Source organism: Macaca mulatta, chromosome 19 (assembly GCF_049350105.2).
Source record: "Macaca mulatta isolate MMU2019108-1 chromosome 19, T2T-MMU8v2.0, whole genome shotgun sequence".
Lineage (NCBI taxonomy): Eukaryota > Metazoa > Chordata > Mammalia > Primates > Cercopithecidae > Macaca > Macaca mulatta.
In genome coordinates this window covers 69,837,719-69,853,675 of record NC_133424.1, presented here as the reverse complement: position 1 = coordinate 69,853,675, position 15,957 = coordinate 69,837,719, and the positions used below count along the sequence as shown (strand labels likewise).

Here is a 15,957-nt window from a genome sequence, read left to right as displayed (position 1 = left end):
GGCAGGGATGTAAAGGAACTGGGACTCTCATACACCCTTGGTGAGACTACAATAGGAAACATCCATTTAGATCAAATTTGGCATTTCTTAAAATGTTAAACATTCACCTACATTGTAACTAAGACATTACATTACTAAGACATTTGAGTTATTAACACAAGGAAAATAAAACACATATCCATATAAAGAACTGAATTCAAGTATTTACAGCAGCTTTATTTGTAATATACAAAAATCTATAAATAATATAAATGCCCCTAAACACATGGATAAACAGTGACTTATCCACAGTACAGCATGATACTCAGCAATACAAAGATTCATCATTTTTGAATCTCAATTGTACAGCACGAAGAAAACCAGTAAGAAAAAAAGTGTTTATGGCCGGGCGTGGTGGCTCAAGCCTGTAATCCCAGCACTTTGGGAGGCCGAGACGGGCGGATCATGAGGTCAGGAGATCAAGACCATCCTCGCTAACATGGTGAAACCCCATCTCTACTAAAAATACAAAAAACTAGCCGGGCGAGGTGGCGGCGCCTGTAGTCCCAGCTACTCGGGAGGCTGAGGCAGGAGAATGGCGTGAACCCGGGAGGTGGAGCTTGCAGTGAGCTGAGGTCCGGCCACTGCACTCCAGCCTGGGCGACAGAGCGAGACTCCGCCTCAAAAAAAAAAAAAAAGAAAAAGAAAAAAAGTGTATATATATATATATATATATATATATATGTGTGTGTGTGTGTGTATGTGTGTATATATATCTCAGTAAAAAAATCCATAAAATGCAAAGTAATTTACTGTAAAGGAAATCAGTTGACTCTGAAGAGCTGGGGAAGGGAGAAAGATTATAAAAGGATACAAGGTAAATATACGGGTGATACATAAATTCATTTTTATGGTTATGATGATGGTTTCATGGCTTTACCAAACTGTACACTTTGGATATGTGTACCTTGTTGCATGTCAGTTACACAAATTAGACCTTCATAAAGCTTTAAAAAGTGGCTCAAAATTAAGAGCCTAGATGTTGCATTTTTTTTTTTTTTTAGATCAGGTTGGCAACCTGATAGGGACTTCACCATCTCTCTCTGTCTCCTCATGCCCTGAGAGAGGCAACCTTGCCTCAGGGGCAGCAAATTGGCAAGCAATGAAGACCGTTGCCACCTGAATTAATAGGAATGTTGGCTGAGTCACAAAAGCCACATCCTTGGACTACAGAATGATCCTCCTCTCTATTCTTGTTCTCCTACCTGCGTAACAATGGCCTTGAGGTGAACAGCCCAGAGAGGATACAAGGAGCCATGAAACCTGTATAGACTATTTTTTTTTTTTTTTGGAGACGGAGTCTCACTCTGTCGCCTGGGCTGGAGTGCAGTGGCGCAATCTCAGCTCACTGCAACTTCCGCCTTCTGGGTTCAAGCGATTCTCCTGCCTCAGTCTCCTGAGTGGCTGGGACTACAGGCGCATGCTGCCACGCCTGGCTAATTTTTTGTATTTTAGTAGAGATGGGGTTTCACCATGTTGCCCAGGATGGTCTCGAACTCCTGAGCTCAGGCAATCTGCCCACCTTGGCCTCCCAAAGTGTTGGGATTATAGGCGTGAGCCACTGTGCCTGGCCAGACTGTTTTCTGATAATGATCTCAGTGACAGTAAACAGAAAATCCTGAGAATTTCTGTATGCACTGATCCCACACAACCATATTCACTGGAAAATTTGTAGATGGACTTTTAGAAGAGGCATTCCATCTAATTTACTGCAGTCTTCTCCACTCCCTATTTACCTGGAGTTTCTGTCCCAATTCCAGTTGCTCCTGTAATTTCACCTCTACGCCTATAGTCTGACAACAAATGGCACAAGTCTACACTGACTTATACGTCACTGCACATGGCTCCTTTGCAGGACCTGGGAAATAGATTCCCCTCAACAGTGCTAGGGAATTATGTGGATCTCTTGTGGACAACTGAACAAAATTCATGTTCACAGAAGCACTGGGGATTGTCACAACTGCCTCTTTTTCATGCTGACCTCTGACCTGACAAAAATGGCACCAGGCCACAATACAGGAACACAAAGCCTGGCAGTTTTTAGTTTGAGGCCTTGGGCAGCAGGCCAATTAAACCAATACAGGACAAAGAGCTGTCTTCTGCCATCACACTGTCCCTTCTGAGCACACAAAAAGTTTGAGATCTCCACAAAATCTATTCACCCCTTCATGCTGACATCACTGTTCTGCTTACAAGTCATTCTACGCAATGAATAGAACCCCCAAGATTAAAGGCGCATAAATTTTTTTAAAGCCTTTACAAAAAGATTATAAATCGGAGCAATGTGCACCAGTTTCCAGGCTGGTGAATCAGAATCCGGAAAAATTCATTACAAGCATCATGTGAGACCAACGACGTTCCTAAAAAAGGTAATCCTTCTTAGAAAGCTTGACAGCACAATTCAGATTCTCTGGACCACAACTGGGTCAAGTCTATAAAGTCAGAGAAAAGACATGAGGACCCCTTACATGCTTGGGCTATTAATAATTTCCCCAAGCAAATAAGAGAGTACAGACGTTTGCTTCTTTGAGCACTGTGGGGAGGTGACTCACGTACATGGTGTGCACCTGCCAGGTGGTAGGGGTGAAACGGCTTCAGCCTCTGGAACTGGCAGTAACATAAATCAGGCTATAGGCCTGGGCAGATCAGAAATTACAATGAACCTCCTCAGAGCTTCCCACATACCTGAAACTTATGAAGAATACCCTACTGTGGATGCTCAAAGTTTAAATTTAGGAAGGTGGCTACCACAGTCTCCTCCAGTGCTGTTATACTGAATAAAGAAATAGCGCATTCCCTTCACATTTAAGGCCTTTCTTCAGTGTGAACTCTCCGATGTCGAATGAGGTTAGATTTGCGGCTAAAGGATTTCCCACATTCACTGCATTCATAAGGCCTTTCTCCAGTGTGAACTCTTTGGTGCTGAATAAGGTCAGATTTGTGGGTAAAGGGTTTCCCACATTCCCTGCACTCATAAGGTCTTTCTCCAGTGTGACCTCTCTGGTGTTGAATGAGGCTAGAGCTCTGGCTAAAGGATTTCCCACATTCACTACATTCATAAGGTCTTTCTCCAGTGTGAACTCTCTGGTGTTGAATGAGGCTAGCGCTTTGGCTAAAAGCCTTTCCACATTCACTACATTCATAAGGCCTTTCTCCAGTATGAAGTCTCCGGTGCTGAATAAGGCCAGAGCGCTGTCTAAAAGATTTGCCACATTCATTGCACTCATAAGGTCTTGTGCCAGTATGAATTCTCCGGTGTTGAATGAGGTCAGATTTGCGGGTAAAGGATTTTCCACATTCACTGCATTCATAAGGCCTTTCTCCAGTGTGAACTCTTTGGTGTTGAATCAGGATAAATTTGCGGCTAAAAGACTTCTCACATTCACTGCACTCATAAGGCCTATCACCAGTGTGAATGCTGCGGTGTCGAATCAGGTTAGAGAATTGTCTAAAGGATTTCCCACATTCACTGCATTCATAAGGTCTTTCTCCACTGTGAATTCTCTGGTGTTGAATGAGTTCCGATTTGCAGCTGAAAGATTTCCCACAATCACTGCACTGATAAGGCATTTCTCCAGTGTGAACTCTTCTATGTCGAATGAGATTGAAGATTTGTCTAAAGGATTTCCCACATTCACAGCACTGATAAGGCCTTTCTCCAGAGTGAACTCTCTGGTGTCGAAAAAGGCTAGAGCTTTGTCTAAAGGATTTCCTGCACTCACCACATTCATAAGGCCTTTCTCCAGTGTGAACTCTCTGATGTTCAATGAGGTTAGATTTGTAGCTAAAGGTTTTCCTACATTCACCACACTCATAACGCACTCCTCCAGTGTGACGTCTCTGGTGGTGAATGAATTCAGATTTATGGATAAAGGCTTTCTCACGATCACTGCATTCATAAGGCCTTTCTCCAGTGTGAATTATCTTGTGTAAGATTAGGTGGCACTTTTTGCTAAAGGATTCCTCACTTTCACTACACTCAAATGTCTTTTGTCCAGTGTGAATTTGCTGGTGCTGAACAAGTATGTTCTTGCAGGTGAAGGCTTTCTCACATTTGCTACACTCATAAAGCCCTTCTTCAGAGCAGACACTCTGATGCTGAACAAGTGTGTGTTTGTGGCTTGAGGCTTTTCTGTATTCGCCCCACTTGTAGTAACTTTTTGCATTGAAAAATGCCTGTATGTGCTTGCTGCTGCTACTGTGTGGCTCCTCACCACTGGGAGTGGCTTGGTGTTGGAGTAGGTCCATGGAGGCTGGGAAGTCCTTCCCACAGGTGAAATAATTCCACACATGGAATCTGCAGCCTGTCACAAATGTAGCCTCATCCACATTCCCTTTCCAGGGCTCTTCTTCATTGTAATGCTTTTGATGCTGGTGAAGGTCAGCACTGAAGCGGAAGCCTCTCACGCTTGTGCCACTCAAGTACGACTTTTGCACCGGGGATGTGGTTTGGTGCTCAGCCTCAGGCAAAATGTCTTTCAAGACTGGGACACACATCTTAATCTCACTGAGAGATTTCTGGGTGGGTGTATCGCCCTTAGAAGTCCTGACCTGTGTAGATACACTCTGCTCAGAAGCTATCACCTCATTCTCCGTTCCATGGCAATAACCTGAAAGCAGAGAAATGCTGATGAAATGCATGCTGACTTTCATGGAAGGTGAAAGATGTATCACAAAAATGTGTGAGACACAAGAACTGAGTGCATGGAACTGTTCTGGGAACAACGGAACTGGGGAGGAAAAGGCTGCTTTGAAGTACTGGGCTTTTGCAGATTATAGAGATGTCCTCTCATCACGCAAAGGACACAAGGATGAGGTACAGCACAGGAGGAGGAGGGTCTCCAACTCACTCTCTGCCAAAGTCCTCAGCAGGACTTTGTCTGCTAGTGATGTATGTGCTATGCAGAACACTGCTGTTGTCCAGTCCTAGGAAAATCCAATTGAAACTGGGTAGCTGGTGATCAAGGAGGACTATTTGAGGCTGTGTGCATACCTCACAACACAGTGAGTCAAGACTGAAGAACACTGAAAAGAAGTGAGCTGTGGAGAGGACAAGTGACACATTGAGACCAAGAGGGTGGAGGCAGCCAAACGCTGGAAGTGGCAGACGAAACGACAATTCGGCACAGTATTGTATAAAGAAGCAGAAGTAGAAACGAGGCATGGCCAGTGGCACTTGCACCAAAATGCTGCTGGACACAAAATGCTGCTGATATGATTCTAACACAACCATGATGTCATGCCCTTCCCCAGCTGCCACTCACTGGGGCCAGGCCTCCTCTGAGACCACCTTGCCTTCTTCACTCTGTGAAGCAACTAGGGTTCTCCCTGCAGCCCTCATTGTGCTACCACCTAACACATGAATGATATAAGTCTTAAGGAAAGAGAGGACAAGGGAGTGACCAGCACTCACAAAAAACACTCAAAGGAGAGTCTTGTAAAAAGAGCTCCACAGTTCATATAAGTGGTAATTATGACAATGCCTGCAATTTCTGATACAGGTGGGCATACAGACATGGCAGCTAGAGGAAAAGGGCAGAAACTGGGCCACAAGGTACCATGAATCTGTACACGGTCATCCTGACAGGGGGAAGACAAGAAAAATAAGATCCACTAGGCTGACAGTAAGACTCCTGAGACAGAGGTAACTCTCGGGGTCAAAAAGAAAAGCAGACACTGGGAGGGATGCTAGGACCTTACCCAGGGATGTTACATGTGCAAAGTTCTCCAGCATCACATCGCAGTACAGGAACCTCTGAGACTCATCAAGGAGCTCCCACTCTTCTTGGGAGAAATAAATGGCCACATCCTCAAAGGTCATACCCTGTCACAGCAGGAATAGTTCAATCCACGATCAGACCCAGAGTTCATTATCCTCTTGCCCCCAACATCCATCCCCGGGTTACCCTATTGCCCACCTCAGCAGAGATAACCAGCCACAGTGCCACCGATGCCTACTCTCTCCCCACAGTTTCACTGATACTGAGTCCTCGAATAGCAACAACAGGTGTGTGAACAGATAGATGCTATCTAAGCTCTGGGCTTGGCAGGTAGGCTACACCTCTCATAAACACCAGTTAGAGAGAGAATTGGCCATAGAGAGGGTGTGTGATCTGACGTTTGTCTTGCCAGGCAATACCCGTGAAGTCCCCAAGATTCATCTTCCAAGACACAATACGGGCTCACCCTTTACCCCTATGACTCCAGTTCATGGCCCTCATTTTATTCTCTCTCTTCTCATGCACATCACTCTTTGAACCACACCTGTCTCACACAGCTGCATTCCCACATCCACAACCTCAAAGGTCACACAGCTTTTCCATGATTGGGACGGTTCATTCTATAATCAGTATCTCTCCTAGGAACCCAAATTCATCCCCGCTGTTCATCCTTCTCTCCATCTTCTCATTTGAAAGAATACAACAGGGCCCAGTGACACCGATGCCCCCTCTCTCCTCATGGTCCCATTGGTCATTGTGTTCTCCCACAGCAACAATAGGCTGGTGGGCAAATATCTAAGCTCTGAGCCTGCCACGCAAGGAACCACAATCTCTTGTCTTCCAGGATAGTTTCCTTATAAGAGAGGGGGCAATAGAGGGGGCATCAGTGTCACTGGGCCCTGTTGTATTCTTTCAAATGAGAAGATGGAGAGAAGAATGTGGATCTCACCAAGGATCTCAGATAACCTGTGGATCTCAGATAACCAAGGCCTCTTCTGGGCTGTGACTGCTGTCCCCCCACCAGTCACAGCCTTCCTCTCTACAACTACCACTAATTCAAGGTCCAACCCCAGTAGCTCTCCACCCCCGGCCCAGTGAGTCCCACAGATGGCCAATTATGCTCCTAAGATAATGTGACAGTCTGACTGAAACTTCCCAGATCCCACCAAGAGTTAATATAAAATCTTGGTGAGTCTGCAGAGAGGTGAATATGCACCCGTCCTAGCATCATCCTGTCTGTGTAACTCCTATGCCTCTACATCCGTCTCATGTCTACTCACCCCTGAGCAGCCTTGGCCACATGGTAGATCATAATCTCTCTCGGACCCTCCCCATGAACACTTCTGTCCAACAGCTGTGTCACAACACCTCACACAATCAGGGGCTCAGGCAGGAGACCAGTCTTTGACCTTCCCCTCCCATTCCTGGGCAACTATTATTATCATTGTGAGCCGGCTTCCCCTCTACTAAATGTGATCCACAGCTCCACTCTGGTCCACAGATTGTCCACTACCTTTTGGAAAAGTCTCCATTCTGAATCTCTCCTCACTGTTCCCAACCTACGGTTCCAGCAGCCCATGAACCATTTCTCTGAAAACTCTCATAGTCTCAACAGGTCAAAAATAAAACTTCTGATATCTCAAATGAAAACTACTCCTACTATGGACTTCCCCATCTTAGCGGATGGAGCTTCCACCCTTCGAACTGCCAAAATAAAACCTTTAAGTCATCCCTGACTCCACTCATCCTCAAAATTAAAATTTCAGGCAGCCCTACTTATAAAATGAATCCAGAATCCAAGTGCTTCTTGCATCTTCACAGCCACCATATTGGCCCAGCTACTATCACATTCACCTGGACTATCCCAGTAGTCTCCTCCCAGGTCTTCCCCCTCATCTTTCAGTCGGCTTCCCATGCTGCAGCCACAGGGAGCCTAATAAGACCTGAGCCAGATCACCTCCCTCCTCCACTCCAAACCTCCCACTGTTACTATTAAGTAATGAACAGACAACTCATCTTCTCAGGGAACCCTTCCGAGTCTGACTTCTACCACACTGCTCCCTGTTCTCATGAGAAGAAAATAATTGTAGGTTCCTGAACCATCTTAGCCTCCTCTCCAAACCTTTGCATATACTGGTAACTATGCCTTGGACAACCTACACTTCCTTTCCCCCAGCTGCCAACAGCTTCATATAATCTAACCTGGACTTAGGACTCTGGGCTCTGTATTTGCTCTGTATTTGCTCTGTATTTGCCCAGGGCCCAAGGCTAGACGAGAGGCGGGAGAGCAGTCCAAGAACACCACTAGTTCAGAGACCATAATGGGTGAAGTGAGGACCAGTCGGACCAGACACACACACACACACACACACACACACACCCACCCACCACTCATAAATTAGGCTCCATAAGCCATTAGAGACACACACACACACACACACACACACACACACACACACACACCCCACTCATAAATTAGGCTCCATAAGCCATTCTACACTATAGAACTCTATAGAAACATAAAAGCCACGAGAGTCAGGCAACGACATACAGGTTCCACAGGCTCAGGTCGCCCAATGACCCTGGCCCACTTTTGGAGCCAGGTGGCCTGGGCTGGCGGCACTATCTCCGCACCTCAGTCCTCAGTGCTGACTTTACCAGCTGCGCGAGCTTGGACAAGAACTCAGTCTTCCTACGCCTAACTACTATTACCTATCTTCAGCCTGTTCTTCCCCTGAGCAACTTTTGGATAGCTTTAGGAAATCCTAGCCCGGTGTCCCTATCTGTTCACAAATCTCGAAGGCTGCCAGTGTCCTCAGAACGGTCAAATTCCTCAGGTGCAACTCTGCCTCACTCTATGTTCCTGCAGACCCGAGATGTACCCCAGGCTACTGAATCCCCCCCCGGCTTAGTTGCAGCTCCAAGTTCTGCACGCGTCAGTACCCTGCCCGTCACACTGCCGTACACACTGGGTGTCAGAAACGGGACCCACCCACGAGCGCCTTGTCCAGGGCACTGGGGCCTGGGCTGTAGAGCTGTGAGCAGGCATCCCTCACTGGGCCTTAGGGCTTCTGCTGGGGGAGGGCAGGCGAGACCCGGAGGACGCAGCACTCACCTGAGCCGGGTCCCTCAGCGCGACTGCCGCCATTGAGCTCCGTCGACTAGGCGGTGAGCGCCGGCCGACCGGGGCGGGCATTCGAACACAGTGGTTCCTATCCCGAGCCTGGCACAGCTTACCCGAGGTGGCGTCGCAGAACCTCAGGCCCACTTTCGCGCCTTCTCTGTCCCGTCCCTCAGCCGCGACCCAAATTGCAGACACTGGTGGGGCAAACAGACAGGAGAGACGCCAAAATGACCGCCACGAGGAGGACGCCGGAAGTTCCGGCCCGTCGTTCTGCGCATGCACGGAAGTGCCCCTATCCTGGGCTGTCATTGGCTCAACTCCACCGCCGTTTAGCGCTCTGCACTCTGGATAATGTAGTTGCCAAAACGCCACAGAGCTCTTCCGAGTGTGTCCACTGCTTTGACCTCTGCGAACGGGGATTCTGAGGTGCTGTGCCCAGTGCAGGGAAATGGCGACTTCGGCCTCCAGTGGGGAGGAAGGTATTTACCCCTTCTTAATGGGGCTTTTCCCAGATTTCTGCAGAGTGTTTTCTGTAACTGATCACTTAAGTGTTTAGAGACATTATTTCAGACTCCACGAAGATCAGCATGCCCCTAGAGGCAAAAAATATTATTTCAGGGGGTTGGGCGCGGTGACTCACGCCTGTAATCCCAGCACTTTAGAAGGCCCAGGGGGGCGGTTCATCTGAAGTCAGGAGTTCGAAACCAGGCTGGCCAACATAGCGAAACCCCATCTCTACTAAAAATAAAAAAATTAGTCGGGCGGGCCGGGCGCGGTGGCTCACACCTGTAATCTCAGCACTTTGGGAGGCCGAGGTGGGCGGATCACGTGGTCAGGAGTTCGAGACCAGCCTGGCCAACATGGTGAAACCCCGTCTCTACTAAAAATACAAAAATTAGCAGGGTGTGGTGGCGAGCGCCTGTAATCCCAGCTACTTGGGAGGCTGAGGCAGGAGAATCGTTTGAACCTGGGAGGCAGCAGTTGCGGTGAGTCGAGATCGCGCCATTGCACTCCAGCCTGGGCCAAAGGGGGAGACCTTGTCTCCAAAAAAAAAAAAAAAAAATTTTGGATTTTGGAGCATTTTGGATTTTAGATTTTTGGCTCAGGGATGTTCAACCTGTATTTTTTTATCATTCAATAGGTTTCTCTTTCATTTTGTTATTAATGTTTGATATACTAAAGTTTTAATTTTCATTTAGTCTAATTGGTCTATTTTTCTTTTGTCACATGTGTATTTGGTGTCAAATCCAAGAAATTATGGCCAAATTCAATGTCATAAAACTTTCACCCTATATTTTCTTTTAAGCGTTTTATGGTTTTGGGTCTTATGTTTAGGTTTTTACTCCATTTTGAGTTCATTTGTGTTTTTGGTGTTAGGTAAGGATTCACCTTCATTCCTTAGCATGTGAATATTTAGTTTTCCCAGCATAATTTGCTGAAAAGATCATCGTTTCCCCATTGAGTGGTCTTGGTAGCCTTGTTGAAGATCATTTGACCATATACATTACTATCCATTACTATTGCAAATGAAATTGTTTTCTTAATTTCCTTTTCATATTTTTCATTGTTAGTGTATGGAAAGGCATATGAGTTTTACATGTTGACTTTTGCATGTTGACTGTGAATACAGCTACACAGACGAATTTGTTTATCAGTTCTTTTTTTTTTTTTTTCCAGATGGAGTCTCACTCTGTTGCCCAGGCTAGAGTGCAATGGCTTAATCTCGGCTCACCACAACTTCTGCCTCCCGGATTCAAGCAGTTCTTCTGCCTCAGCCTCCCAGGCAGCTGGGACTACAGGTGCCAGCCACCATGCCCGACTAATTTCTGTATTTTCAGTAGAGACAGGGTTTCACCATGTTGGCCAGGATGGTCTTGAACTCCTGACCTCGTGATCTGCCCACCTTGGCCTCCCAAAGTGCTGGGATTACAGGCGTGAGCCACTGCACTTGGCCTGTCTTGCTGTTGCCCAGGCTGGAGGGCAGTGGCACGATCTCAGCTCACTACAACCTCTGCCTCCCAGGTTCAAGTGATTCTCCTGCTTCAGCCTCCCAAGTAGCTGGGATTACAAGCATGCACCACCAGGCCCAGCTAATTTTTGTATTTTTTAATTAATCAAAGTTGCCAGCAAAAAAAAAAATAATTCCTCCCTTAGAAGTTACAACAAACATGTTTTTAAAAATTTTTTGAGCCTGTCACGAAGGCTGTAGTGCAGTGGTCTGATCTCAGCTCACTGCAACCTCTGCCTCCCGGGCTCAAGTGATCCTCTCATCTCAGCCTCCCAAGTAGCTGGGATTACAGGCACATGCTGGTCAGCCTGGTCTTGAACTCCCAACCTCAGAAGATCCACCCACCTCAACCTCCGAAAGTGCTGGGATTACAGACGTGAGCCACCATGCCTGAGTTTTGTCACTCAGGCTGGAGTGCTATGGTGTGATCACCATGTTGGCCAGGATGGTCTCGATCTCTTGACCTTGTGATCCGCCCACCTCAGCCTCCCCAAGTGCTGGGATTACAGGCATGAGCCACTGCACCCAGCCTCTATTTTCTAATAATAAACAATCCTTGCATCCTGGGGATCAACTCAGGATGTACGACATCTTTATTCACTGTTAATTTTACTAGCAAATAGGATCGTTGCATCTATATTCGTGAGTGGGTTTGGTGATTAAATGTCATTTCTCAGGGGTTTTTATATTTAAGCTTTTACAATAAAGTTATACTAGGCTTATAGAGTAAATTGATATTTTCTATTATCTGCAAGATTTGGAAATATTTGATTACTTCATTGACTGTTTGACAGAACTCACCTCTTCCATATCTTGCAGGGTCTGGAATTTGATTTTGGAGATTATATTACGAAACAGGTGGTTACAATTTATGATAGTTTGCTCAGGGAGGTCTCTCTGAGAGAATAACTTTAGGGACATGAAAGAGACAAAATGCAGACTTTGTGGACATTTTGGATTACATCATTCCAGAGGGTGGAGAGTATCAATGCAGAGTCCCCAAAATAAGAGTATTTTTGGAGGCTCTGCAGTTACCGGGGACAATGCTCCAGGCAGAGGGAAGTCCAAGGGTGGAGAATATCAATGCAGAGTCCCCAAAATAAGAGTATTTTTGGAGGCTCTGCAGTTACCGGGGACAATGCTCCAGGCAGAGGGAAGTCCAAGGGTAGAGAGTGGAAAATGGGAAAGAAGCTGACATTTTCAGAACAGCTTAACTGAAAGTAGTGAGTAAAGGAATAATGCAAGGAAGGTCACAGATGTGGTAAGTCAGGTCTGCTGGTGTAGGGCCATGTCTGACATGAGGTGATCAAATCTTTTGAGAATTCCTGGAGGCGGCCTAACAGGAACAAGAGCTCATATTTCAGCATTGGAGACAGAGCCATCAACAAGACAGACCTTGCTAAATGGGCAGGAGAATGTCAGATGACCCTAAAGGTTCTGATGACAGTAAAGTAGAATGAAATTATAGAGATGGGGTGACTCTATGAGATAGGAGAGTTCCCTTGACCCTTGATCCCTTTGCAGGATGTAACAGGGGTGTGGGTTGCTTACTCGGCACCCCAAGCTCAAACTGCTAGCCAGAGTGGGAGCATGCAGGTGAGTGGGTGCAGGAGCCTGGTGAGTGGTGCAGGAATGAACCCTGTACTGGCCTGGAGCAGCATCCAGGGGTTGCCCGCAACCTCTGGAGCCCCGGAGGGCCTGTGTTAAAAACAATGTTTTGTTGGGGTTGTTTTGAGACAGAGTCTCATGCTGTCACCCAGGCTGGAGTGCAATGGTGTGGTCTCAGCTTACTGCAACCTTCGCCACCCAGGTTCAAGTGATTCTCCTGCCTCGGCCTCTTGAGTAGCTGGGACTACAAGCACATGCCACCACACCTGACTAATTTTTGTATTTTTAGTAGAGACGGGCTTTCACTGTGTTGGCCAGGCTGGTCTCAAACTCCTGACCTCGTGATCCGCCTGCCACCGCCTCCCAAAGTGCTGGGATTACAGGCGTGAGCCACCACACCAGGCCAAAAACACAATATTCTTCTATCAGTTGCCTCCCATGGATGGCTAAGTGATAGCCAGCTCAATGGAGAGTCAGGGTGACAGCCTTTTACACCCTGCCCTCTTGGTACTTCGGTTCTTGCCTGGTGTCCAGAAAGGCCAACTTGAAGGATAGTGAATGTGGAGATTTTATTAAGCGGTGGAAGTAGCTCTCAGCAGAAGGGGAGCGGGAAAGGGGATGCTGCGGGAAGAAGGTGATCGTTACCTCAAGCCAGGTCATCTCCACCAGACTCCTCTCCGAAGTCCTGCTGTCTGAAGTTAAGCCACACCCATCCCTAGTCTCCAGCTCAGTTGCTTCTTCTCTCGACTTCGAAGGGCTGTCAGGACAGTGGAGGCAGCCTGGGATGAAGTGGATTACACGGATTACAAATGAATAAGAAAATCTTCGGCCGGGCGCGGTGGCTCACGCCTCTAATCCCAGCACTTTGGGAGGCCGAGGTGGGCAGATCATGAGGTCAGAAGGTCGAGACCAGTCTGGCTAACACGGTGAAATCCCGTCTCTACTAAAAATACAAAAAAATTGGCTGGGCGTGGTGGCGGGTGCCTGTAGTCCCAGCTACTCGGGAGGCTGAGGCAGGAGAATGGCGTGAACCCGGAAGGCGGAGCTTGCAGTGAGCCGAGATCGCACCACTGCACTCCAGCCTGGGCGACAGAGCGAGGCTCCGTCTCAGAAAGAAAAAAGAAGAGAAAAGAAAAGAAATATAAATACAACTCCTAAGGAGAAACATGGACTCTCTACTGCAGAGGGTAAGCCACTTCCAGCTAGAATAAAGGATGGCAATTGTAATGAAAAGCCCAATGATATTTTTGCTTCCTCTGGTAGGGAAGCCCTGTCTTTCCCAGGGTAAGAGAGGAAATTCCAAATACACAAAACTCCGGGAATGAGTTCCAAAGCCCCAAGGCAGTTGAGCTCAAAGAAAGCTCCGCCAGGGAGTCCAGGAGCCTGCGCAGTGCTGGCGGACACTAGATCCCAGAAGGTAACGTGTGGCTGGATACCGACGACTACAACTCCCACAGGCCACTAGAACGCCTGGCTCCGGACGGACGTTTCAGGAGACCGCGGTCCTGGGTCACCGCGTTCCACTCGGACCTGTCGCCTCAGTTTCCAGCCCAGCTTTCCTCCTCTGCCCGTCGGGGGGGACTCACATTCACCGCCTTCTGTCTCCACAATGCGGCTCATCAGGCGGTCCCATATGCCCCTGCGCAGAACTCACCACCTACTTCAGCTCCCAGAGAGCAATGCGCGCCGCGTAATGCATTTGTGCCGCCAACATGTCCCAGAAGCCTTTGTGCCAACATTTTCATCCGGGGACTTTAAGCCAAGAGTCAGCAGCGGGAGGCCTTGGGTATCAGTGAAAGCTGGCTGTAATCGCTGACAGGGTAGGGATATGATAACTGATGTGAGGCATTGGGTGGAGGCCAGGGGTTATTGTTTTATTTGTGATTGCAGGACCCGTAAAACACCCAGTAAAATCAGACTGGCAGCTGGTGTGTCAGAGAGAACCGTCAGATACACATTAAGCCTGCAGAATACAAACATATTTTCTACACAGGGGGTGAGGAGGGAAAGAACTTTGTTTACCTCCCTTGTCCTATCGGCTGACTCCAATAAATTGTACTCAGGGTTTGGATATTAAAATCAAAGCATTCAATGGCTCACTCCTTTAGGCCCAGCTGCTCAGGAAACCGAGGCTGGGAGGTTGGCGGGAGTATTGCTTGAGCCTAGGAGTTGGAGACCAGCCTGGGCAACATAGCAAAAGCCTCTCTCTACAAAAAATACAAAAATTAGTAGTGACTCACCTATAACTCCAGCTATTCGGGAAACTGAGATAGTAGGATCCCTTGAGGCCAGGAGGCCGGGGGTGCAGTGAGCTCTGATGGCACCACTGCACTCCAGCTTCGGCAACAGAGCCAGACCCCGTCTGAAAAGAAAACCAAAGCAGTAGCCATATCTAGTGGTGGAGAAGACATGGACATTAAGTTTTTACCTTGCTGATGGTGCTGTAATAGATTGAAAAACCACGTTGACAAAGTTTTCCCCTGCTTCATGCAGATCTTTGCAAACAAAACTTTTCCTTCCTGTGGACCAATAAGCAGGTTCAAGTATTTTGCTCACAATAGCAAAATACCCGGAGACGGTCCAGGAAAGAGGATGGATGCACAGGCTTCTCTGCACAGTGCAGCGTTATCCGCAGCAGCCCGACAGTTCTCCGTTCTTAAGGCGGTGGAATCAGAGAAGCATCATAATTTACGCTGCAGAATTCCCCCCTTCCATCCTTTAGGCCGTTTCTACAGGGCACCTTCTAGTTTGTCAGTTGGATTGAACCCCAGTTACCTAGTGGAAACCAACTCACACATGTATCCCCCAAAATCGACTAGCATATGCATTGCTATTTCAGCTTTGCCTGGAATTCTTTTTCTCCAAACTAACCTTTCAAACTGGTTCTAGAAATAAGCTTCCCTTCCTCACATCTCCATCATCTTGGAAGAAATTAACGGGGAAAAAGGGCTTTTCTGGTAACTATCTGCCAATAAAATAGCAATCTGCAACTTTCAATCACCAGTCATATTCAGGTCAAGTTTAGTTATTAATTTCTCATAAATTGTAAACATTATAATATCATTTACATATGCAAGTTTGCTTTCATAATCTAAGACCTGCTTCCAGATTTCCACCTCTGTTCCACCCATCTTGAGGTCCATGTGGCTGCACCAGCGGTAAAGGGTGTGGTGTAAGGACAGGAGAGAAGTCAGGAAAAGCCTCACTGGAGCATGGTGAGCTGGTGTTTGTGTCCTCAGTGTGGAACTCATTGCCTTTTCATGTGGGCACATTGCTGGATTTTAAAGAATAATGCCAGGCCCTGTGGCTCACACCTATAATCCCAGCACTTTAGGAGGCCATGGTGGGAGGATAGTTTGAGACCAGTCTGGGCAACATAGTGAGATCCTGTCTTTACAAAAAAAAAATTTTTTTTTTTTAATTAGCCAGGTGTGGTGGTGTGCTCCTGTGGTCCCAGC

At 47.2% G+C, this 15,957-nt stretch overlaps 1 protein-coding gene and 1 long non-coding RNA gene across 4 annotated transcripts; one reads left to right on the top strand and one right to left on the bottom strand.

Moving 5' to 3' along the window:
* Positions 1 to 2,268: 2,268 nt before the first annotated feature.
* ZNF551 (zinc finger protein 551) lies at positions 2,269 to 14,142 on the bottom strand. Of its 3 annotated transcripts, XM_015125059.3 has the most exons (5): positions 14,086 to 14,142; positions 13,145 to 13,278; positions 8,875 to 9,077; positions 5,740 to 5,863; positions 2,269 to 4,649 (listed from the first exon to the last, which is right to left on the bottom strand). In XM_015125059.3, the coding sequence occupies exons 3-5, from the start codon at positions 8,953 to 8,955 to the stop codon at positions 2,845 to 2,847; spliced, it is 2,010 nt and encodes a 669-aa protein (XP_014980545.3). In that variant the 5' UTR covers positions 8,956 to 9,077; positions 13,145 to 13,278; positions 14,086 to 14,142; the 3' UTR covers positions 2,269 to 2,844. The 3 variants fall into 3 exon arrangements, with proteins under 3 accessions (XP_014980545.3, XP_077836264.1, XP_077836265.1); XM_077980138.1 differs by lacking the exons at positions 13,145 to 13,278; positions 14,086 to 14,142 and having other exon boundaries at positions 8,875 to 9,245; XM_077980139.1 differs by lacking the exons at positions 13,145 to 13,278; positions 14,086 to 14,142 and having other exon boundaries at positions 8,997 to 9,142.
* LOC144337126 (uncharacterized) lies at positions 9,211 to 14,578 on the top strand. The gene is made up of 4 exons (XR_013409794.1): positions 9,211 to 9,362; positions 10,561 to 10,696; positions 13,490 to 13,686; positions 13,763 to 14,578. It is a non-coding gene; the product is annotated as an uncharacterized LOC144337126 (long non-coding RNA).
* Positions 14,579 to 15,957: the final 1,379 nt, after the last annotated feature.

What these genes read in the sequence shown, in the direction of transcription:
- ZNF551 (XM_077980138.1), bottom strand. Translation starts at nt 9,192, where the DNA reads ATGACAGCCCAGGATAGGGGCACTTCCGTGCATGCGCAGAACGACGGG. An exon ending in CGCTGAGGGACCCGGCTCAG is followed by an intron (nt 5,864 to 8,874) that starts GTGAGTGCTGCG and finishes CTGCTGTGACAG; the next exon opens with GGTATGACCTTTGAGGATGT. An exon ending in TGCACATGTAACATCCCTGG is followed by an intron (nt 4,650 to 5,739) that starts GTAAGGTCCTAG and finishes CTCTGCTTTCAG; the next exon opens with GTTATTGCCATGGAACGGAG.